Raw genomic sequence first — 25,302 nt, 5'->3', positions numbered from 1 at the left:
TTTATAAAGTGACGGGGAACCCTAATTAGTGCACCGTGTCCCCTTGCGGCTTCGGGCAAGGTGTCTCGCTGCGCTCGCCACAGGTTACTATTCCCAATCGTAGTCCATGTGGATTGTAAAGTATGAAAAAGGTTATATTATATATATATATATATATATATATATATATATATATATATATATATATATATATATATATATAGCAAAAAAACAACAACTTATGTCTACCTTTTTCCATGTCAACTTTGTTCATGACGACCTAATGACCATGTGGACCTAGCGACCATGTGGACCAATATTTTTTTTTTTTTTTTTTTTAATGAAGCCTGATGAGAACATCTTAGTACGAACTAGTAACGAATTATCGATACGAGAAAATCACCACAGACATTAACACTGGGAATACTGTAGGCGCTGAGGCCAGGCCAAACGATGGTGCCTGAAAATGATAATGGTTCTGTTAATTTGCAAACCGCAGAAACGCCTGAAGTGGTGTCTGAGATACCATGAAAATGATTATAAACTTGTAATCACTGACCGCTGCGATTCCAACCTGAATCCGTAGTAAGTGCTGCACTGTGACTGAGCCATCCGGCCTCAGTACTACAAAAGATTTTAAAAAACCTTTGACCTTATTAGAGTACTGGTACCCAAAATAAACTACTGAATCTATGAGAGATTGAATATTGGTTTGCAGAACTGCTCTCTAGTCTATTGACATCGGCAGTCCTGACCTTGAACACTACAATGGTGAACACTGAATTGTCGGATCCACCCATGTGTGGATGTCGAAACCCACGTTTGTATTTGTTTAAAACGTGCTCCTACAATTGAAGAACCAAAACGGGTTGATGTGTCTTGACTACGGACAGTGGTTTCGAGCACGATCTTGAAAGGGTTAAAGCCTAAATGACCTGAATGCTGGTCCAGCCTTTTAGGTGTAGACCTGGAAGGAAAACCAACTCCTTCTTCAATAGCCTGAGAACACCTTCATCTTGTTTTGACTTAACCTTGGCCTGTCAAAACCGCAACCAAAACGGCCTACGGGTCGCATTAGTTGAACTGAAAATTGAGAACTGATTTTACAACAGAATTGCAGTGAGGACTGAAGTTCTGCAGGGCAAGCATACAGCTTAGCACTTCGGCCACACAGACTGCAGGTGCAATATCCATAGATGCCATAGCAAATACTCAGTCGTTTCACAATGTGAGTGGTTAAAAAATAGCTGTTGTAGGGCAAACCAAACTAATATCGGCCATGTTCCAACAGCTTTGTTAATGGATGTTAAACTAAAATAGGGCTAAGCAACACACTTGCTGCTGTGTAGTTGGACTGGAGAGTAGTCCCTAAATTGGGGGCTATACCATGTGCTTGGTTATAAAACACATAACTATATGTATAGACCACAATACAATCAAACCATGCCTTGTAATAATAAGAATTTACTTACCGATAATTCTATATCTCGTAGTCCGTAGTGGATGCTGGGAACTCCGTAAGGACCATGGGGAATAGCGGCTCCGCAGGAGACTGGGCACAAAAGTAAAGCTTTAGGACTACCTGGTGTGCACTGGCTCCTCCCCCTATGACCCTCCTCCAAGCCTCAGTTAGGATACTGTGCCCGGACGAGCGTACACAATAAGGAAGGATTTATGAATCCCGGGTAAGACTCATACCAGCCACACCAATCACACCGTACAACTTATCATGCTGTTAACTGGGTTCAGATCACAACAGAGGAGCCTCTGGATAGATGGCTCACAAGAACAATAACCCGATTTAGTTAACAATAACTATGTACAAGTATTGCAGACAATCCGCACTTGGGATGGGCGCCCAGCATCCACTACGGACTACGAGAAATAGAATTATCGGTAAGTAAATTCTTATTTTCTCTGACGTCCTAGTGGATGCTGGGAACTCCGTAAGGACCATGGGGATTATACCAAAGCACCCAAACGGGCGGGAGAGTGCGGATGACTCTGCAGCACCGAATGAGAGAACTCCAGGTCCTCCTCAGCCAGGGTATCAAATTTGTAGAATTTAGCAAACGTGTTTGCCCCTGACCAAGTAGCTGCTCGGCAAAGTTGTAAAGCCGAGACCCCTCGGGCAGCCGCCCAAGATGAGCCCACCTTCCTTGTGGAATGGGCTTTTACAGATTTTGGCTGTGGCAGGCTTGCCACAGAATGTGCAAGCTGAATTGTATTACAAATCCAACGAGCAATAGTCTGCTTAGAAGCAGGAGCACCCAGCTTGTTGGGTGCATACAGGATAAACAGCGAGTCAGATTTTCTGACTCCAGCCGTCCTGGAAACATATTTTCAGGGCCCTGACTACGTCCAACAACTTGGAGTCCTCCAAGTCACTAGTAGCCGCAGGTACCACAATAGGTTGGTTCAGATGAAACGCTGAAACCACCTTAGGGAGAAAATGAGGACGAGTCCTCAATTCCGCCCTGTCTGAATGGAAGATCAGATAAGGGCTTTTACAGGATAAAGCCGCCAATTCTGACACGCGCCTGGCCGAGGCCAGGGCCAACAGCATGACCACTTTCCATGTGAGATATTTTAACTCCACAGATTTAAGTGGTTCAAACCAATGTGACTTTAGGAACCCCAAACTACATTGAGATCCCAAGGTGCCACTGGAGGCACAAAAGGAGGCTGTATATGCAGTACCCCTTTTACAAACGTCTGAACTTCAGGAACTGAAGCTAGTTCTTTCTGGAAGAAAATCGACAGGGCCGAAATTTGAACCTTAATGGACCCCAATTTTAGGCCCATAGACACTCCTGTTTGCAGGAAATGCAGGAATCGACCTAGTTGAAATTCCTCCGTCGGGGCCTTACTGGCCTCGCACCACGCAACATATTTTCGCCAAATGCGGTGATAATGCTTTGCGGTTACATCCTTCCTGGCTTTGATCAGGGTAGGGATGACCTCATCCGGAATGCCTTTTTCCTTCAGGATCCGGCGTTCAACCGCCATGCCGTCAAACGCAGCCGCGGTAAGTCTTGGAATAGACAGGGTCCTTGCTGGAGCAGGTCCCTTCTTAGAGGTAGAGGCCACGGGTCCTCCGTGAGCATCTCTTGAAGTTCCGGGTACCAAGTCCTTCTTGGTCAATCCGGAGCCACGAGTATAGTTCTTACTCCCCTCCGTCTTTTAATCCTCAGTACTTTTGGTATGAGAGGAAGAAGAGGGAACACATACACTGACTGGTACACCCACGGTGTTACCAGAGCGTCCACAGCTATTGCCTGAGGGTCCCTTGACCTGGCGCAATACCTGTCCAATTTTTTGTTTAGGCGGGACGCCATCATGTCCACCTTTGGTTTTTCCCAACGGTTTACAATCATGTGGAAGACTTCTGGGTGAAGTCCCCACTCTCCCGGGTGGAGGTCGTGCCTGCTGAGGAAGTCTGCTTCCCAGTTGTCCACTCCCGGAATGAACACTGCTGACAATGCTATCACATGATTTTCCGCCCAGCGAAAAATCCTTGCAGCTTCTGCCATTGCCCCCCTGCTTCTTGTGCCGCCCTGTCTGTTTACGTGGGCGACTGCCGTGATGTTGTCCGACTGGATCAGCACCGGCTGACCTTGAAGCAGAGGTCTTGTTTGGCTTAGGGCATTGTAAATGGCCCTTAGCTCCAAGATATTTATGTGAAGTGAAGTCTCCAGGCTTGACCACAAGCCCTGGAAATTTCTTCCCTGTGTGACTGCTCCCCAGCCTCGCAGGCTGGCATCCGTGGTCACCAGGACCCAGTCCTGAATGCCGAATCTGCGGCCCTCTAGAAGATGAGCACTCTGCAACCACCACAGGAGAGACACCCTTGTCTTTGGTGACAGGGTTATCCGCTGATGCATCTGAAGATGCGATCCGGACCATTTGTCCAGCAGGTCCAACTGGAAAGTTCTTGCGTGGAATCTGCCGAATGGAATTGCTTCGTAGGAAGCCACCATTTTTCCCAGGACCCTTGTGCACTGATGCACTGACACTTGGCCTGATTTTTAGGAGGTTTCTGACTAGTTCGGATAACTCCCTGGCTTTCTCCTCCGGGAGAAACACCTTTTTCTGGACTGTGTCCAGGATCATCCCTAGGAATAGAAGACGTGTCGTCGGGATCAGCTGCGATTTTGGAATATTGAGAATCCAACCGTGCTGCCGCAACACTACTTGAGATAGTGCTACCCCGACTACCAACTGTTCCCTGGATCTTGCCCTTATCAGGAGATCGTCCAAGTAAGGGATAACTAAACTCCCTTCCTTCGAAGGAGTATCATCATTTCGGCCATTACTTTGGTAAAGACCCGGGGTGCCGTGGACAAACCAAACGGCAGCGTCTGAAACTGATAGTGACAGTTCTGTACCGCAAACCTGAGGTACCCTTGGTGAGAAGGGTAAATTGGGACATGGAGATAAGCATCCTTGATGTCCAGAGACACCATATAATCCCCTTCTTCCAGGTTCGCAATCACCGCTCTGAGTGACTCCATCTTGAATTTGAACCTTTGTATGTAAGTGTTCAAGGATTTCAGATTTAAAATAGGTCTCACCGAGCCGTCCGGCTTCGGTACCACAAACAGCGTGGAATAATACCCCTTTCCCTGTTGTAGGAGGGGTACCTTGATTATCACCTGCTGGGAATACAGCTTGTGAATGGCTTCCAATACCGCCTCCCTGTCGGAGGGAGACGTCGGTAAAGCAGACTTTAGGAAACGGCGAGGGGGAGACGTCTCGAATTCCAATTTGTACCCCTGAGATACCACCTGAAGGATCCAGGGGACCACCTGTGAGTGAGCCCACTGCACGCTGAAATTTTTGAGACTGGCTCCACCGAGCCTGAGTCCGCTTGTAAAGCCCCAGCGTCATGCTGAGGACTTGGCAGAAACGGGAGAGGGCTTCTGTTCCTGGGAACTGGCTGTTTGCTGCAGCCTTTTTCCTCTCCCTCTGCCACGGGGCAGAAATGAGGAGCCTTTTGCCCGCTTGCCCCTATGGGGCCGAAAGGACTGCGCCTGATAATACGGCGTCTTCTTATGTTGAGAGGCTACCTGGGGTAAAAATGTGGATTTCCCAGCCGTTGCCGTGGCCACCAGGTCTGTTAGACCTACCCCAAATAACTCCTCCCTTTTATAAAGGCAATACTTCCATATGCCTTTTGGAATCAGCATCACCTGACCACTGTCTTGTCCATAACCCTCTTCTGGCAGAAATGGACAGCGCACTTACTCTCGATGCCAGTCGGCAAATCTCCCTCTGTGCATCACGCATATATAGAAATGCATCTTTTAAATGCTCTATAGTCAGTAATATACTGTCCCTGTCTAGGGTATCAATATTGTCCGTCAGGGAATCAGACCAAGCCACCCCAACACTGCACATCCAGGCGGAGGCGATTGCTGGTCGCAGTATAACTCCCGTATGAGTGTATATACATTTTAGGATATTCTCCTGCTTTCTGTCAGCAGGTTCCTTAAGGGCGGCCGTCTCAGCAGAGGGTAGTGCCACCTGTTTAGACAAGCGTGTGAGCGCTTTATCCACCCTAGGGGGTGTTTCCCAACGTGCCCTATCCTCTGGCGGGAAAGGGTATGATGCCAATAACCTTTTAGGAATTATCAGTTTTTTATCGGGGGAAACCCACGCTTCATCACACACTTCATTTAATTCCTCAGATGCAGGAAAAACTACAGGCAGTTTTTTCTCACCAAACATAATACCCTTTTTAGTGGTACTTGTATTATCAGAAATATGTAAAACATTTTTCATAGCCTCAATCATGTAACGTGTGGCCCTACTGGAAGTCACATTCGTCTCTTCATCGTCGACACTGGAGTCAGTATCCGTGTCGGCATCTGTATCTGCCATCTGAGGTAACGGGCGTTTTAGAGCCCCTGATGGCTTTTGAGACGCCTGGACAGGCACAGGCTGAGTAGCCGGCTGTCTCATGTCATCAATCTTTTGTAAAGAGCTGACACAGTCACGTAATTCCTTCCATAAGCTCAGCCACTCATGTGTCGACTCCCTAGGGGGTGACATCTCCATTACAGGCAATTGCTCCGCCTCCACACCATTTTCCTCCTCATACATGTCGACACAATCGTACCGACACACAGCACACACACAGGGAATGCTCTGATAGAGGACAGGACCCCACAAGCCCTTTGGGGAGACAGAGGGAGAGTATGCCAGCACACACCAGAGCGCTATATATATATATATATACAGGGATAACCTTATAGAAGTGTTTTTCCCCTTATAGCTGCTGTTTTATTTATACTGCGCCTAATTAGTGCCCCCCTCTCTTTTTTAACCCCTTTCTGTAGTGTAGTAACTGCAGGGGAGAGCCAGGGAGCTTCCCTCCAACGGAGCTGTGAGAGAAAATGGCGCCAGTGTGCTGAGGAGATAGGCTCCGCCCCTTTTTCGCGGACTTTTCTCTGGCATTTTTATGGATTCTGGCAGGGGTTAAAATACACCCATATAGCCCTGGGGGTTATATGTGATGTACGTTTGCCAGCCAAGGTGTTTTTATTGCTGCTCAGGGCGCCCCCCCCCAGCGCCCTGTACACTCAGTGACCGCAGTGTGAGGTGTGAATGAGGAGCAATGGCGCACAGCTGCAGTGCTGTGCGCTACCTTGGTAAAGACTGATGTCTTCTGCCGCCGATTTTCCGGACCTCTTCTTGCTTCTGGCTCTGTAAGGGGGCCGGCGGCGCGGCTCTGGGACCGGACTCCGAGGCTGGGCCTGTGTTCGGTCCCTCTGGAGCTAATGGTGTCCAGTAGCCAAGAAGCCCAAGCTGGCTGCAAGCAGGCAGGTTCGCTTCTTCTCCCCTTAGTCCCTCGATGCAGTGAGCCTGTTGCCAGCAGGTCTCACTGAAAATAAAAAACCTAAAACTAAACTTTCACTAAGAAGCTCAGGAGAGCCCCTAGTGTGCACCCTTCTCGGCCGGGCACAAAAATCTAACTGAGGCTTGTAGGAGGGTCATAGGGGGAGGAGCCAGTGCACACCAGGTAGTCCTAAAGCTTTACTTTTGTGCCCAGTCTCCTGCGGAGCCGCTATTCCCCATGGTCCTTACGGAGTTCCCAGCATCCACTAGGACGTCAGAGAAAATAGGATTTTGGTTACCTACAGGTAAATCCTTTACTCGTAGTCCGTAGAGGATGCTAGGGTCCACATTAGTACTATGGGGTATAGACGGGTCCTTTGGGAGTCACTGGCACTTTAATAGTGTGGGCGGGCCCCTCCCTCTATGCCCCTCCTACAGTCTAGAAACTGTGACGAGGAGACGGATATACTTCGAGAGAAGGAAATACACAGATAGTGGTGAGATTCACACCAGCTCACACAACAAAAAGGAAAGCCAAGCTAACCAACTTGGAACAATTCAGCAACGTCTGAAACAACACTACTGAACCAAGTAACAATGCAGGAATACGAAGCACTGGGCGGGCGCACAGCATCCTCTACAGACTACAAGAAAAGGATTTACCGGTAGGTAATTAAAATCCTATTTTCTCTTACGTCCTATGGGATGCTGGGGTCCATTTAGTACCATGGGGATGTACCAAAGCTCCCAGTATGGGAGGGAGAGTGCGGAGGTTCCTGCAGAACAGATTGGCCTCTGAGGACCTAAAGTTTGGTCAAACGGGTAAATTTACTAAGGTGGGAGATTTTTAGAACTGGTGATGTTGCCCATAGCAACCAATCAGATTATATCTATTATCTGCTAGAAGCAGCTAGATAAATGGTAAGTAGAATCTGATTGGTTGCCATGGGCAACATCACCAGTTCTAAAAATCTCCCACCTTAGAAAATTTACCCCAAAGTATTGAACTTGTAGAACTTCGCAAACGTGTTCGACCACGTAGCCGCTCAGCAAAGCTGTAAAGCCGAGATACCCCGAGCATCCGCCCAGGAAGAACCCACTTTACGAGTAAAGTGGGCCTTAACGGATTTTGGACACGGCAAGCCTGCCGTAGAATAAGCATGCTGGATAGTAAACCTGATCCAGCGAGAAATGGTCTGCTTAGAAGCAGGACACCCAACCTTGTTGGGATCATAAAGGACAAATAAAGCGTCCAACTTCCTGTGACGTCAAATCCTCTTCACAGAAATTTTCAAAGCCCTCACCACATCCAAGGACTTTAAGGTAATTGAGGAGTCAGTAGCCACTGGCACCACAATAGGTTGGTTGATATGAAAGGCTGACACAACCTTTGGAAGAAACTGCTGACGCGTTCTGAGCTTACCCCAATCTTCATGGAAAATCAAATAGGGGCTTCTGCATGACAATGCCTCCAATTCTGACACGCGTCTAGCAGATGCTAATGCCAACAGTGTTACCGCCTTCCAAGTAAGAAACTTGACGTCCACCTACTGCAAAGGTTCGAACCAATCTGATTGCAGGAACTGCAGCACCACATTAAGATCCCAAGGTGCCGTAGGAGGCACAAAGGGTGGTTGGATGTGCAGAACCCCTTTCAAGAATGTCTGAACCTCAGGGAGGGCAGCCAATTGTTTCTGGAAGAAAATGGACAAGGCCGAAATCTGGACTTTTATGGAACCCAAGCATAGGCCCACACCCACACCTGCTTGCAGAAAGAGGAGAAACTGTCCCAGTTGAAACTCCACCATTGGAAACGTCTTGGATTCACACCAAGACACATACTTGTAATGTAATGGTAATGTTTAGACGCAACTCCCTTCCTAGCTTGTATTAGGGCAGGAATTACCTTTTTTGGAATGCCGTTCCAAGCTAAGATCTGGCGTTCAACCTCCATGCCGTCAAACGTAGCCGCGGTAAGTCTAGATAGGCGAACGGCCTCTGTTGCAGAAGGTCCTCGCGAAGAGTAAGAGGCCTCGGATCCTCAAGGGGTAATTCCAGAAGATCTGCGTACCAAGCCCTCCTTGGCCAGTCCGGAGCAATGAGGATCGCCTGAACTCCTGTTCTTTTTATTAGTTTGAGAATCCTTGGGATGAGTGGAAGTGAAGGGAACACATACACCGACTGGAACACCCACAGAGTTACCAGTGCGTCCACCGCCACTGCCTGTGGCTCTCTCGACCTGGAACAGTACCTCCGAAGCTTCTTGTTGAGATGAGAGGCCATCATGTCTACTTGAGGTACACCCCATCAGCTTGTCACCTCTGCGAACACCTCCAGGTGGAGGCCCCATTCTCCTGGATGTAGAACGTGTCTGCTGAGGACGTCCGCTTCCCAGTTGTCCACTCCCGGAATGAAGATTGCTGAGAACGCCACCACGTGCTTTTCTACCCAGAGGATGATTCTTGTTACCTCTGACATTGCCACTCTGCTCTTCGTTCCGGCCTAACGGTTTATGTAAGACACTGCCGTGACATTGTCCAACTGGACCTGTATGGCCCGATCTTGCAGAAGATGTGCCGCTTGTAGAAGGTTGTTGTATATGGCCCTTAGTTCCAGAATGTTTATCGGAAGTATGGACTCCAGACTTGACCACTTTCCTTGGAACTTTTCCCCATGGGTGACAGCTCCCTAACCTCTGAGACTTGCATCCGTGGTTAGAAGGATCCAATTCTGAATCCCGAACCTGAGGCCTTCGAGTAGGTGAGAAATTTGCAGCCACCAGAGGAGCTAAATTCTAGCTTTCGGCGACAGGCGTAGGTGCATGTGAAGGCGTAATTCCGTCAATTTGTCTAGGAGATCTAGCTGGAATGACCGTGCAAGGAACCTTCCATACCGAAGAGCCTCGTAGGAGGCTACCATCTTCCCCAGAAGGTGAATGCACTAATGAACCGAAAGTCGGGCTGGCTTCAGGACATACCGTACCATTGATTGCATCAACAACGCTTTCTCCAACAGTAGAAACACCCTCTGCACTTCCGTATTGAGTACCATCCCCAGGAACGGTAGTCTCCTTGTCGGCTCCAAATGTGACTTTGGAAGGTTAATCCAACCATGATCCTGGAGCAGTCGAGTTGAGAGAGCAATACTCTGTACAACCTCTCCCTGGACGATGCTTTTATCAGCAGATCGTCCAGATATGGAATTATGTTCACTCCTCGTCTGCGGAGGAGTAGCATCATCTCTGCCATGACCTTGGTGAACACCCTCGGTGCTGTGGAGAGACCAAAAGGCAGTGCTTGGAACGGATAGTGACAATCCAGCAGCGTAAATCTGAGATAAGCCTGGTGAGGCGGCCAGATCGAAATGTGAAGGTATGCATCCTTGATATCGAGGAATACTAGGAATTCTTCCTCCTCCAGACCTGAGATCACTGCTCTCAGAGACTCCATCATGAATTTGAATTCCTTTAAGTAGGGGTTCAATGACTTTATGTTTAAAATCGGCCTTACCGAACCATCCGGTTTTGGCAACCCCAAACAGGTTTGATTAATAACCCTTGTGGTGTAGGTGAGGTGGAACTGGGACAATAATATTTGTTCAGACAAATTTTGGAATGGCTTCCTGTAGGATAGCACTTTCTGTCAGCGAAACTAGTAAGCCTGATTTGAAGAATCTGTGAGGTGGGAGTTCCTGAAACTCCAGTCTGTAGCCCTGGGTAACAATTTCTGTCACCCAGGGGTCAAGGCCCGATGACGCCCAGATGTGACTGAAATTTTTAGTCTCGCTGCCACCTGCCCGATCTCCAGGCTGGGAGGTCCACAGTCATGCTGAAGATTTTGAGGAAACAGAACCTGGTTTCTGTTCCCGAGAACCTGTTGGTGCAGGTTTTTTGGATTTTCCCCGACCACCCCTAAAGAAGGTGGAAGGGGATTTGGATTTTTTAAATTTTGCTGTCTGAAAGGACTGTAGTGTGGACGTAGGATAAGATTTCCTAGTCGGTGGAGCTGCTGAGGGGAGAAAGGTTGACTTTACCCGCAGTTGCAGTGGAAGTCCACGCATCCAATGCGACCCCAAACAGAGCCTGACCTGTGAATGGTAAGTTCTCAACACTTTTCTTAGATTCTGCATCCGCAGTCCATTGGCGTAGCCAGAGTACTATGCGTGCCGAGACAGCCATGGAAGTAGCCCTCCAAGCACTTTCATGGCCTCCACGATGAACCCAGCAGAATCCTGTATGTGACGCAAAAACAAATCAATGTCACTCCTATCCATAGTATCCAAGTACTCTAGTAATGTGCCTGACCACTTTACTATGGCTTTAGAAATCCATGCACAAGCACGCCTGCAGCAGTGTATAGAGATTTGAGCGTAGTCTCAATCTTGCGGCCAGCCTGCTCTTTTAGGGTGGTTGAACCAGGACAGGTAAAACCACCTTTTTAGACAACCTAGATACAGAAGCGTCTACTATAGGTGGGTTTTCCCATTTCTTTCTGTCCTCTTCAGGGAAAGGAAAAGCAATGAGAATTCTTTTAGGGATCTGAAATTTTTTCTTAGGGTTTTCCCATGATTTTTCAAATAAAGAGTTTAGCTCTTTAGAAGCAGGGAAAGTGAGGGAGGATTTCTTATTGCCCGTAAAATAAGATTCCTCTTCCGGCTCAGGTACCTTTTCAGTAATATGCAAAACATCCCTAATGGCAAGGGATGCATCCCCCCCCTGCATATCCCCATCACCGTCCCCTGTATCAGAGTCGGCATCAGTGTCAACTTGCATTATTTTGGCAAGTGTACGTTTCTTAGGGTATGTAGGTGGGGTATTTGAGGAAGTAGGAGCTGAATGCTGCAAACCCTCAACAGACTCTCAAAAACTGTGTCTTTTTCTCATTATGTGACATCCTTGATGAAATCTGGGATATCATTCCCCTTAAAGAATCTACCCATGGGGGTTCGGATTCGGAAGGTTGGGAAAGCACATTGCAGTCCTGAGTACATGGGATAGACTCCTTAGGAGAAGATACACACTCTGCAGCACATATTACAGAGCCCTAAGACATGGCAATGTGGAGATTATATATATATATATATATATATATATATATATATATATATATATATAGATATATATATATATATATAGATAGATAGATACACACACACACACACACACACACACACACAGGAAAATGTCAGACACAGTTTCCCCCAGAGTACCTTCAGAGAGTCACAGAGTATAAGGAGCCAGCCACACAGCGCCCCAATGGGCAGTTATTATGATAACAGCCTGGCGCAGACTAAATAACCTTAATAGGCTAAATAGCACTAACTACACTTTGCTCCCCTGTCTATAACATCCTGGTACCGCAGTACCTGGAGTTATGTGGAGGGTCAGTGCTCCCTGTCAGCGTGTTTCAGCGTTCTGCAGGGAGAAAATGGCGCTCATGAGTGCTGTATCCACTCTGAGGAGAAGCCCTGCCCCCTGTAATGGCGCGTGGCTTCCCGCACTTGATGGATTATACTGGCCTGAGGTCTTTAGTGCTAACAGCAGGATTAGCCCCTTTTAGCTGCTTTACCAGTGTTAGGGTGATGTATGTGCTAAGGAAAAACCATAGGACATGAGAGGACTGTTACCTAAAACAGATCGACATGCAGGTCAATGTGGCAACAGGTTACAACTGGCCCCCACACCTACAGCAGTGTGGTGGAGCCACGGTATATCCGCCGCCTCAAGCTATCTTTTCCGCAGCTTCTAATTAATAATATAGATAGATAGATACATACATACACACACGCTGTGGTGTGCCTTCACACAAACTTACTAGTAATCGGACTGAGCCCCCCTCTGAGGTGGTCCCCAGTAAAATGAGACGACAGCGCTAAGACTTTCAATACAGCACTGTTGTGCTGAGATTGGCACCAGCCCTTAGTGCACGGTGGCAGATGTCCCCCTGTATGGTAGGATCAGGGGAATGACTGACGGGCTCCCACTGGCAGCAGACTGTCTGACCGCGGCGGGAGCTGTGGAGCAGCGACGGGTGCCCAGCGGCAGCAGTGTGAGCTGCCCGCGGCTGGCCAGCGGTGACGGGCTCCCAGCGGTGGCAGAGTGTCTGACCACGGTGGCAGCTGTGGAGCAGCGACGGGCACCCAGCAGCGGCAGGGAGATCTGAATGCGGCTGGACGCTGGGGAGCAGTGGCGGGCGCCCAGCGGCGGCAGTGAGATCTGACCACGGCTGGGTGCTGGGCAGCGGGCGCAGCATGACTTTGAAGTTGCCAGCTTGTGAGCACACTGAGCGGCGGGTAAAATAAAAGTAAAAATTCTGGAACAAAGTCCAGGATGTGCCTTTCTCCTGAGGCACAAAACACACTGGTGCATGATGGGAGTATGGAGCAGGTGGAGGGATACACATTTAAATATGCCTATCCCTGCTAATGCACCGTCCATATCCCAAGAGTACTCCAGTGACCCCTAGTGGATGAAAAATAAATAACCAATGCTGATATTCCTGAAAGTATAATGCGGGCCTTACATCTGCGGCTCAATTCCCCCATTATGCCGATTCGATGATGGGGAAAAAAATGCATGTTAAAAATCCTAGACTCACCGATCCAGACCAATTAATATATTTATGGCAAAGCAGATTCCACCATTAAGAGACAGATCCAGCACCCTGTCACAAAATCCCACACTGAACCATCTATTAGTGGGTCAAAGTTATTTGTCAGTGCATGATGAACTGTCGACACACTGTCTCTGGTGATCTAGTGGTGTTTTACCTTCTCCTGGCGGCAGCAGTGGCTCTAGCATCCTCTTTCGGATGTCAGCAGTCACGCACGGTGCAGTTCTGCACAAGAGCTCTGATGCTCCAGCAGTCCGGTGAGTATTAAACCCGCAAGTGCCTAACCCTTACCTCTCCCCTTAGCTTAGCCTAACCTCTCCTCCAAATCGGCATCCTCAAAATGTCAACAATTCACACAGACAGATCAGATGTTGACATTGTGAACATGTCCAACATGGCAAACAAAAAGAGAAGACTCTTTTGCTGCGCCTGTGTATAATGATCTATTATGAATAAAAATAAATTGAACCTGGAGCTTATGGCGTGGGAAAACACGTTCGCCACTATAAGGAGATGTGCAATACTCCTATAGGGTTAACCGAAATAGAGAATATAAATAGAGGCGCTCATGAAAAACACATACCAAAATATCACAGGTTCAGTATCAGCCAAGGAATCAAACAAAATATAAAATATATATATTTATTAATGCTAAAAAAAAAAATAAGAATTTACTTACCGATAATTCTATTTCTCGTAGTCCGTAGTGGATGCTGGGGACTCCGTCAGGACCATGGGGGATTAGCGGCTCCGCAGGAGACAGGGCACAAAAATAAAAGCTTTAGGACTAGGTGGTGTGCACTGGCTCCTCCCCCTATAACCCTCCTCCAAGCCTCAGTTAGGATACTGTGCCCGGACGAGCGTACACAATAAGGAAGGATTTTGAATCCCGGGTAAGACTCATACCAGCCACACCAATCACACTGTACAACTTGTGATCTGAACCCAGTTAACAGCATGATAACAGAGGAGCCTCTGAAAAGATGGCTCACAACAATAACAACCCGATTTTTGTAACAATAACTATGTACAAGTATTGCAGACAATCCGCACTTGGGATGGGCGCCCAGCATCCACTACGGACTACGAGAAATAGAATTATCGGTAAGTAAATTCTTATTTTCTCTGACGTCCTAAGTGGATGCTGGGGACTCCGTCAGGACCATGGGGATTATACCAAAGCTCCCAAACGGGCGGGAGAGTGCGGATGACTCTGCAGCACCGAATGAGAGAACTCCAGGTCCTCCTCAGCCAGGGTATCAAATTTGTAGAATTTAGCAAACGTGTTTGCCCCTGACCAAGTAGCAGCTCGGCAAAGTTGTAAAGCCGAGACCCCTCGGGCAGCCGCCCAAGATGAGCCCACCTTCCTTGTGGAATGGGCCTTTACAGATTTTGGCTGTGGCAGGCCTGCCACAGAATGTGCAAGCTGAATTGTACTACAAATCCAACGCACAATCGTCTGCTTAGAAGCAGGAGCACCCAGCTTGTTGGGTGCATACAGGATAAACAGCGAGTCAGTTTTCCTGACTCCAGCCGTCCTGGAAACATATATTTTCAGGGCCCTGACAACGTCTAGCAACTTGGAGTCCTCCAAGTCCCTAGTAGCCGCAGACACCACAATAGGTTGGTTCAGGTGAAACGCTGAAACCACCTTAGGGAGAAACTGAGGACGAGTCCGCAGTTCTGCCCTGTCCGAATGGAAAATCAGATATGGGCTTTTGTGAGACAAAGCCGCCAATTCTGACACTCGCCTGGCCGAGGCCAGGGCCAACAGCATGGTCACTTTCCATGTGAGATATTTCAAATCCACAGATTTGAGCGGTTCAAACCAATGTGATTTGAGGAATCCCAGAACTACGTTGAGATCCCACGGTGCCACTGGAGGCACAAAAGGGGGTTATATATGCAGTACTCCCTTGACGAATGTCTGGACTTCAGGAACTGAAGCCAATTCTTTCTGGAAGAAAATCGACAGGGCCGAAATTTGAACCTTAATGGACCCCAATTTGAGGCCCATAGACACTCCTGTTTGCAGGAAATGCAGGAATCGACCCAGTTGAAATTCCTCCGTGGGGGCCTTCCTGGCCTCACACCACGCCACATATTTTCGCCAAATGCGGTGATAATGTTGTGCGGTCACCTCCTTCCTGGCATTGACCAGGGTAGGTATGACCTCTTCCGGAATGCCTTTTTCCCTTAGGATCCGGCGTTCAACCGCCATGCCGTCAAACGCAGCCGCGGTAAGTCTTGGAACAGACAGGGTCCTTGCTGTAGCAAGTCCCTTCTTAGCGGCAGAGGCCATGGGTCCTCTGTGAGCATCTCTTGAAGTTCCGGGTACCAAGTCCTTCTTGGCCAATCCGGAGCCACGAGTATAGTTCTTACTCCTCTCCGTCTTATAATTCTCAGTACCTTGGGTATGAGAGGAAGAGGAGGGAACACATACACTGACTGGTACACCCACGGTGTTACCAGAGCATCCACAACTATTGCCTGAGGGTCCCTTGACCTGGCGCAATACCTGTCCAGTTTTTTGTTGAGGCGGGACGCCATCGTGTCCACCTTTGGTCTTTCCTAACGGTTCACAATCATGTGGAAGACTTCTGGGTGAAGTCCCCACTCTCCCGGGTGAAGATCGTGCCTGCTGAGGAAGTCTGCTTCCCAGTTGTCCACTCCCGGAATGAACACAACTGACAGTGCTATCACATGATTCTCCGCCCAGCGGAGAATCTTTGCAGCTTCTGCCATTGCCCTCCTGCTTCTTGTGCCGCCCTGTCTGTTTACGTGGGCGACTGCCGTGATGTTGTCCGACTGGATCAGCACCGGCTGACCTTGAAGCAGAGGTCTTGCTAGGCATAGAGCATTGTAAATTGCCCTTAGCTCCAGTATATTTATGTGGAGAGAAGTCTCTAGACTTGACAACGTTCCCTGGAAATTTCTTCCCTGTGTGACTGCTCCCCAGCCTCTCAGGCTGGCATCCGTGGTCACCAGGATCCAATCCTGAATGCCGAATCTGCGGCCCTCTAGTAGATGAGCACTCTGCAGCCACCACAGAAGAGACACCCTTGTCCTCGGAGACAGGGTTATCCGCTGATGCATCTGAAGATGCGATCCGGACCATTTGTCCAGCAGATCCCACTGAAAAGTTCTTGCGTGAAATCTGGCGAATGGAATCGCTTCGTAAGAAGCCACCATTTTTCCCAGGACCCTTGTGCAATGATGCACTGACACTTTTCCTGGTTTTAGGAGGTTCCTGACTAGCTCGGATAACTCCCTGGCTTTCTCCTCCGGGAGAAACACCTTTTTCTGGACTGTGTCCAGAATCATCCCTAGGAACAGCAGACGTGTCGTTGGGATCAGCTGCGATTTTGGAATATTTAGAATCCAGCCGTGCTGTTGTAGCAGTACCCGAGATAGTGCTACTCCGACCTCCAACTGTTCCCTGGACTTTGCCCTTATCAGGAGATCGTCCAAGTAAGGGATAATTAAGACGCCTTTTCTTCGAAGAAGAATCATCATTTCGGCCATTACCTTGGTAAAGACCCGGGGTGCCGTGGACAATCCAAACGGCAGCGTCTGAAACTGATAATGACAGTCCTGTACTACGAACCTGAGGTACCCTTGGTGAGAAGGGCAAATTGGGACAAACTCTTGAGACGACCCCCCACCGCACCTGAGTCCGCTTGTAAGGCCCCAGCGTCATGCTGAGGACTTGGCAGAAGCGGTGGAGGGCTTCTGTTCCTGGGAAGAGGCTGTCTGCTGCAGTCTTTTTCCCTTTCCTCTACCCCGGGGCAGATATGACTGGCCTTTTGCCCGCTTGCCCTTATGGGGACGAAAGGACTGAGGCTGAAAAGACGGTGTCTTTTTCTGCTGAGAGGTGAGTTGGGGTAAAAAGGTGGATTTTCCAGCTTTTGCTGTGGCCACCAGGTCCGAAAGACCGACCCCAAATAACTCCTCCCCTTTATACGGCAATACTTCCATGTGCCGTTTTGGAATCCGCATCACCTGACCACTGTCGTGTCCATAAACATCTTCTGGCAGAAATGGACATCGCACTTACTCTTGACGCCAGGGTGCAAATATCCCTCTGTGCATCACGCATATATAGAAACGCATCTTTTAAACGCTCTATACTCAATAAAATACTGTCCCTGTCAAGGGTATCAATATTTTCAGTCAGGGAATCCGACCAAGCCACCCCAGCGCTGCACATCCAGGCTGAGGCAATCGCTGGTCGCAGTATAACACCAGTATGAGTGTATATACTTTTTAGGACATTTTCCAGCTTCCTATCAGCTGGTTCCTTGAGGGCGGCCGTATCTTTGATAAGCGTGTGAGTGCCTTATCCACCCTAGGGGGTGTGTTTCCCAACGCGCCCTAACTTCTGGCGGGAAAGGGTATAATGCCAATAATTTCTTAGATATTAGCAGTTTTTTATCGGGGGAAACCCACGCATCATCACACACTTCATTTAATTCTTCTGATTCAGGAAAAACTACGGGTAGTTTTTTCACACCCCACATAATACCCTTTTTTGTGGTACTTGTAGTATCAGAAATATGCAAAGCCTCCTTCATTGCCGTGATCATGTAACGTGTGGCCCTACTGGAAAATACGTTTGTTTCTTCACCGTCGACACTGGAGTCAGTGTCCGTGTCGACCGACTGAGGTAATGGGCGCTTTAGAGCCCCCGACGGTGTCTGAGACGCCTGGACAGGCACTAACTGATTTGCCGGCTGTCTCATGTCGTCAACAGTTTTCTGTAAAGTGCTGACACTATCACGTAATTCCTTAAATAAGACCATCCAGTCAGGTGTCGACTCCCTAGGGGGTGACATCACTAATACAGGCAATTGCTCCGCCTCTACACCATTTTCCTCCTCATACATGTCGACACACGCGTACCGACACACAGCACACACACAGGGAATGCTCTGATAGAGGACAGGACCCCACTAGCCCTTTGGGGAGACAGAGGGAGAGTTTGCCAGCACACACCAAAGCGCTATATGTGTATAGGGACAACCTTATAAATAAGTGTCTATCCCTTATAGCTGCAATATATCTATATCTAGCCAAATAAGTGCCCCCCCTCTCTTTTTTACCCTGTTTCTGTAGTGCAGGAGTGCAGGGGAGAGTCTGGGAGCCTTCCTACCAGCGGAGCTGTGTGGAAAAATGGGGCTTGTGTGCTGAGGAGATAGGCTCCGCCCCCTTCTCGGCGGCCTCTCTCCCGCTTTTTCTGAGGTAAAATGACAGGAGTTAAATACATCCATATAGCCCAGGAGCTATATGTGATGTATTTTTAGTCATATATAGTGTTTTCATTGCGTCTCAGGGCGCCCCCCCCCAGCGCCCTGCACCCTCAGTGACCGCGGTGTGAAGTGTGCTGAGAGCAATGGCGCACAGCTGCAGTGCTGTGCGCTACCTTTATGAAGACATGGACGTCTTCTGCCGCCGATTTCTGGACCTTTTCTGTCTTCAGCATCTGTAAGGGGGCCGGCGGCGCGGCTCCGGGACCCATCCATGGCTGGGCCTGTGATCGTCCCTCTGGAGCTAATGTCCAGTAGCCAAGAAGCCCAATCCACTCTGCACGCAGGGGAGTTCGCTTCTTCTCCCCTTAGTCCCTCGATGCAGTGAGCCTGTTGCCAGCAGGACTCACTGAAAATAAAAAAACCTAAGTCTATACTTTTATTCCAAGCAGCTCAGGAGAGCTACCTAGATTGCACCCTTCTCGGCCGGGCACAAAAACCTAACTGAGGCTTGGAGGAGGGTCATAGGGGGAGGAGCCAGTGCACACCACCTAGTCCTAAAGCTTTTATTTTTGTGCCCCGTCTCCTGCGGAGCCGCTAATCCCCCATGGTCCTGACGGAGTCCCCAGCATCCACTTAGGACGTCAGAGAAATACCATTTCATAATGGATAATTCACAATTAATATTTATGATTTTAGCATGATTTGTGAGATACAGAAGTTTAAAAAATTCATGAATTATCTAAATCTTGTTAATATATTAATAAACTTGAAATATCACTGAACTATATGATTCAAAAAGTATGTATCAGAATGTTGCAGTCTCTTTAGAAACACTATTGCCACAGCTGCTAGACGTGATTCCTGAATAAGTCACAATGACTGCACGTATTGATAATAGTCAGCATAGATTAATATATGAAAAACCTCTCCATAAGGGCTGGTGAACCCGAGCGTCCCCGGGTAAGTCCAAGAAATTGCCCAGTTGGTGAAGAAGCTGGAGGGTACGTAGGAGATCTGAATATGTCAGCCGGCTGCAAGGTTTATTTGATTAACCTGCTGGTTCCACCTTGCAAGTGCTGTGCAGATAATTGTAAGCGGCAGATGTATAGCTGCTGGATCAGGTGGTGTCTTAAGCCCAGCTGTATATGAAAACCTTCCTTCCAAGCTACCTGGACGTGCTCCATCCGCCGGTAGAAACCAAGGTGGAAGACGCTGGAGATGATTGCCGTGACCGTGCAGCGTCTGATCGTATAGCCAAGTGGAAAGCCGCCCGCGGCTGCCGTTGGTGAAAGCCGGATGAAATGGCTGTGGCCTGAGAGCGTCCTGGATACAGGAGTTCAGTGATTTGCAAGAAGGGGAGGAGTCCTGACGCGTTTCGTCACGTGACCCGTGACTTTTTCAAAGATGACTCCTATTTGCACGGTGTATGTAATTTAAAGGGCTCTTAATTATGCCTCCACAGATGTAACTACTCAGTATAATCATACATCAATGATAACACATGCACTTTTATAAGGATTCCTTGGCTGTTTAAATAACAATCTATCTGGTTTAAATACCTTAAAAATTATAAAACCTAATAAAATGAAATATAATAAAAAGTATATATGTTAAAAAACACACTTAATGGCGGAGCTAACACATAAATCCACAAGAAATAAAAATAGAGTGTCATGGACACGAAAAACAATGTTAGTGTATTGTATCAGAACATATATCCCAGCTGTATTTCACAATGCATCCTATTGGTGCTGAGAACTTATATATATATATTGGGGATTATCGGAACCTTATATGGTAACAAAAACACCCATACTCATTATGAAAAGGGACCATAGTAAGAAATTATATATATATATATATATATATATATATATATATATATATATATATATAATTTCTTACTATGGTCCCTTTTCATAATGAGTATGGGTGTTTTTGTTACCATATAAGGTTCCGATAATCCCCAATATATATATATATATATATATATAAGTTCTCAGCACCAATAGGATGCATTGTGAAATACAGCTGGGATATATGTTCTGATACAATACACTAACATTGTTTTTCGTGTCCATGACACTCTATTTTTATTTCTTGTGGATTTATGTGTTAGCTCCGCCATTAAGTGTGTTTTTTAACATATATACTTTTTATTATATTTCATTTTATTAGGTTTTATAATTTTTAAGGTATTTAAACCAGATAGATTGTTATTTAAACAGCCAAGGAATCCTTATATAAGTGCATGTGTTATCATTGATGTATGATTATACTGAGTAGTTACATCTGTGGAGGCATAATTAAGAGCCCTTTAAATTACATACACCGTGCAAATAGGAGTCATCTTTGAAAAAGTCACGGGTCACGTGACGAAACTCGTCAGGACTCCTCCCCTTCTTGCAAATCACTGAACACCTGTATCCAGGACGCTCTCAGGCCACAGCCATTTCATCCGGCTTTCACCAACGGCAGCCGCGGGCGGCTTTCCACTTGGCTATACGATCAGCCGCAGACGCTGCACGGTCACGGCAATCATCTCCAGCGTCTTCCACCTTGGTTTCTACCGGCGGACGGAGCACGTCCAGGTAGCTTGGAAGGAAGGTTTTCATATACAGCTGGGCTTAAGACACCACCTGATCCAGCAGCTATACATCTGCCGCTTACAATTATCTGCACAGCACTTGCAAGGTGGAACCAGCAGGTTAATCAAATAAACCTTGCAGCCGGCTGACATATTCAGATCTCCTACGTACCCTCCAGCTTCTTCACCAACTGGGCAATTTCTTGGACTTACCCGGGGACGCTCGGGTTCACCAGCCCTTATGGAGAGGTATTTCATATATTAATCTATGCTGACTATTATCAATACGTGCAGTCATTGTGACTTATTCAGGAATCACGTCTAGCAGCTGTGGCAATAGTGTTTCTAAAGAGACTGCAACATTCTGATACATACTTTTTGAATCATATAGTTCAGTGATATTTCAAGTTTATTAATATATTAACAAGATTTAGATAATTCATGAATTTTTTAAACTTCTGTATCTCACAAATCATGCTAAAATCATAAATATTAATTGTGAATTATCCATTATGAAATAGTATTTTTTTATTAGCATTAATAAATATATATATTTTATATTTTGTTTGATTCCTTGGCTGATACTGAACCTGTGATATTTTGGTGTGTGTTTTTCATGAGCGCCTCTATTTATATTCTCTATGTCCAACATGGCGCATACAGACAGTCTAAATCATGTCGACATTCTAACGTTGACATTGTGGTGTCGACATGGCTACAGTCTGCCATTTCACAGGATAACCTCTTGAAACCTTCTGGCTTTGCTCTTCATCCTCCTGGGGTCTCATATCTACTATATATACACTTCACTCATTAAGTAATACAACAGGTTAAAGCCCCCACAAGGCTCGTTGGGAAGAAAACATTGAGGAAACCCTAGCCATACAGCAATGGACCATATTTGAGGCACTCACCAGGTCTTCAATTTGTACACAAACCAAACATAACGTGTATAAATTGTTGATTTGTTGGTACATGGTGCCCATGCTATCTACCCTTGGGTTGGTGAAATGATGGCTCTCTAGGCCCTATGACTCACATTTCCTTGTCGTGCCTCAAGATAATAACTTTCTGAGTAATTGCCAAGACCTTATTAAAGCTCATGAACCTTATTAAGAAAGTATGGGTTGTATATAAAATTGAGAATAGAACCAGTAACCTTTATGATTGACTTCACCTATTCCTTGGTGTTTAGGTTCATAGGTTGGGCAGTTAGAGGGATAACACATCTTCTTTCTTGTCCACTTGACTATACTTTGGCCCAGAGCTTCCTCACTTTTGTTATTGGGGCATCAGCAAATTTGTTAGCAGTTGGGCTATTAGTTGGGCTGTTAGAGATTTAGATTTGGGTGGGTTATTTTGTTTCTGTGCAGGGTAAATACTGGCTGCTTTATTTTTATACTGCAATTTAGATTTCAGTTTGAACACACCACACCCAAATCTAATTCTCTGCACATGTTATATCTGCCCCCCCCCCCTGCAGCGCACATGGTTTTGCCCAACTGCTAACAAATTTGTTGCTGCGATAAACTCTGAATTAGGTCCAGTGTCTCTTTTCTTCCTACTCACTCTGGCACTTAGTAAACCCTGCAGGTTTCTCTCTCCCCTGTGCCCCCTTTTTGTTACTGTGGCACAATGCGTGCTGATGATCATTATGTGTGGTCTCCCTTCTACACTGTCAAAATGTCTGGGCCCTGTATTTGTAACTGAAACTGCTTTCACCACTTATTTCTTCTGTTCATCCCCCGTACCTTGGTGTATGTTGCAAAAAATACTAGTAAATCTATCCCCCCCCCCCCCCCCCCCCCCAAAAAAAAAAAGAAAGAAAAAAAGCTTTTAAATGCCCAGATTGTGGGCCCTTAACCAATCTCCATGGTAGCAGTGACCCCAAGATATGTGAAGAAAATAATTTTAGATATAACCATAATGATCTTTTATATGCTGTATACAGTATGCACCAAACTCACTTCTCTTTCAGCTCCGAAAACTGCTTTTCCAAGTGACACATCTCATCGAGACACTCATTTCTGCGCCGCTCACAGTCCAGATCATCCATCTCTGCCAAAATGTATAAAGGAAGTCCATCTTAGAAAAGGATTATGTTAAATATATTACCAGTGAAATAGGTGATCAGACATTGCAGAGTCAAATTACAAATTACAGCTCAATCAAGCATAAAAAAAAATCTCAGGCTTTTTCTTCATGCACTTAAATGCCCCTCAGAACCAGAGCCGTTTTCAAAGTAACAATAAAGATTAAAAATGAAATCTCTGGGGGGGGGGGGGTGTGTGGCCACGGCGGCAAGCGGGTAGGCAGCAGGTTACTGGAGCTCCCCGGGGCAATAGATCCTGCTATACCTCCTGAGCCCTTTCTGAGGCATAATTGGGCTGCATATCATCCCCTGTCCCTCTGGGCGGAGTTAAGGCCTAGGCCGTCACAGGATCCACGGCCTCGATTTGCTGCATCCAGCCGCGGGGGGTTAGAGCTGTGGGTCCGGCGGTCATCTTGGAGGCAGCTGCCTCAGTGGATCAGCGTTACACAGCACTGCAAACCTGTGGAGACTGTTTGGCTGGGTGAGCTGGCTCTGGGCACACTGTTCTGCTCTCCTGTTACTCTGTTATAGACTGCCTTTCCTGACCACACATAGTTGTGACCAAACAGCCTTTCTTGTCACTGAATGTTTGGAGCATTACAGCCTTTCTTGACACTGAATATTTGGGATTTAAGTGCCACCTGAGCCTATCTGTGCCTGTGATATTGCCTGAGCTCCCTTCTCTGTCTGATTGGCGGTTCACCCTTGGTTACCATGGTGAAGGACGGCCAGCGCGTGGCTGCGGCTAAATTGGAGAAGTATGCTCGTCAGTCTACCGGCCAGCCAGCGCAGTCATCTCCTAAATCATCCCCCTCTACTCGACATGATCCCCCATCAGGGGCCGACTCAGGTTCTGCTGCGTCACCTTCTGCCCTCTCCATTCAAAAGGTTCTGGAAGCTATAGCAGCTAGTGAACAACATTTATCCGACAAAATGAAGAGAGTGTAGTGTGAGCTTTCCTTATTGCGACAGGATGTCCAGCGTATCCGCGAGAGAGTGGGTGAGGCCGAGACGTGGGTCTCCAACCTGGAGGATCTCTGTGGCCCCCTGAAGCAATCTGTGGCCCCCTGAAGCAATCCCAGCAAGTTTCATCGCTGCAAACTAAGCTCCTGGACATGGAGGGACGCATACGTAGAAATAATGTGTGGTTTGTTGGCCTGCCTGAGAGGAAGGGTTACATCCTGAGGACTTTCTGGAATCATGGCTCAAGGAGCTGTATGGCGTGGACTCCTTTACCTCAGTTCACGGTGGAACGCGCTCACAGAATACCCTCCAGACCTTTACCTCCTGGTACCCCTCCACAAACTTTTATTGTCAAATTCTTGCTTTAATAAGACCGTGACTCTGTCCTTAGTCTGGGTCGCAAGAAGGGCCCACTCCTCAGGAATGGTGTCCTGGTGTCAACACTTCCGGACTTCGCTGCGGATGTCCAAAAGGACCGAGCCCAATTCCTGCCCATCAACCGTCGTCTTCGGGACCTGAATCTCTCCTATTCTATGCTGTTCCTGTCCAGGCTTCGAGTGGTTGCGGATGGGGAGACCAAATTCTTTAACCGAGAGAGGCAGCTGCCTGGCTGGACAGATATGCTCCAGGCGCCCATCAGCTGGCTCCGGATTGACCTCCTGTATTGCCCTTTCCGAACTTCTATGCCTAGGATATGCAAGTATAAGTCCGGGGAGCCCCTTGCTTTGGTGGTTTTGGGCTTCGTTGTATAGCGTTACTTACGCAGAGGTTTCTCTTGGGAATTTAGATCTTATGTTGCTTATAGGTTTCTCTTCAAAATTTAGATCTTAAGGGATTGGGGAGTTTTGTTAGGGGTACGAGTATGCCACAGTTTGGGGAGGTATACAGGGAGGGGGGGGGGGGGATTGTTGTTTGGGGACCGTTTGTTTTTGTATGTTCTTTTCTCTGACGTCCTAGTGGATGCTGGGGGACTCCGTAAGG

At 47.4% G+C, this 25,302-nt stretch overlaps 1 protein-coding gene across 6 annotated transcripts in view; it reads right to left on the bottom strand.

Moving 5' to 3' along the window:
* BRMS1 (BRMS1 transcriptional repressor and anoikis regulator) overlaps window positions 1-25,302 on the bottom strand; it is a 139,545-nt gene that overhangs the window by 78,849 nt on the left and 35,394 nt on the right. For 4 of the 6 annotated variants that reach the window (XM_063945107.1, XM_063945108.1, XM_063945109.1 and 1 more), the window contains exon 3: window positions 23,234-23,351. In XM_063945107.1, coding sequence (XP_063801177.1) covers window positions 23,234-23,351 — 118 coding nt within the window. The remainder of the gene's footprint in view (window positions 1-23,233; window positions 23,352-25,302) is intronic. The other 2 variants (XM_063945111.1, XM_063945112.1) reach the window with 1 other exon arrangement.

The sequence above is a fragment of the Pseudophryne corroboree genome, chromosome 11 (assembly GCF_028390025.1).
Source record: "Pseudophryne corroboree isolate aPseCor3 chromosome 11, aPseCor3.hap2, whole genome shotgun sequence".
Taxonomy (NCBI): domain Eukaryota; kingdom Metazoa; phylum Chordata; class Amphibia; order Anura; family Myobatrachidae; genus Pseudophryne; species Pseudophryne corroboree.
The sequence above is the reverse complement of the archived record's forward strand: the minus strand, read 5'-3'. Positions and strand labels throughout refer to the sequence as shown.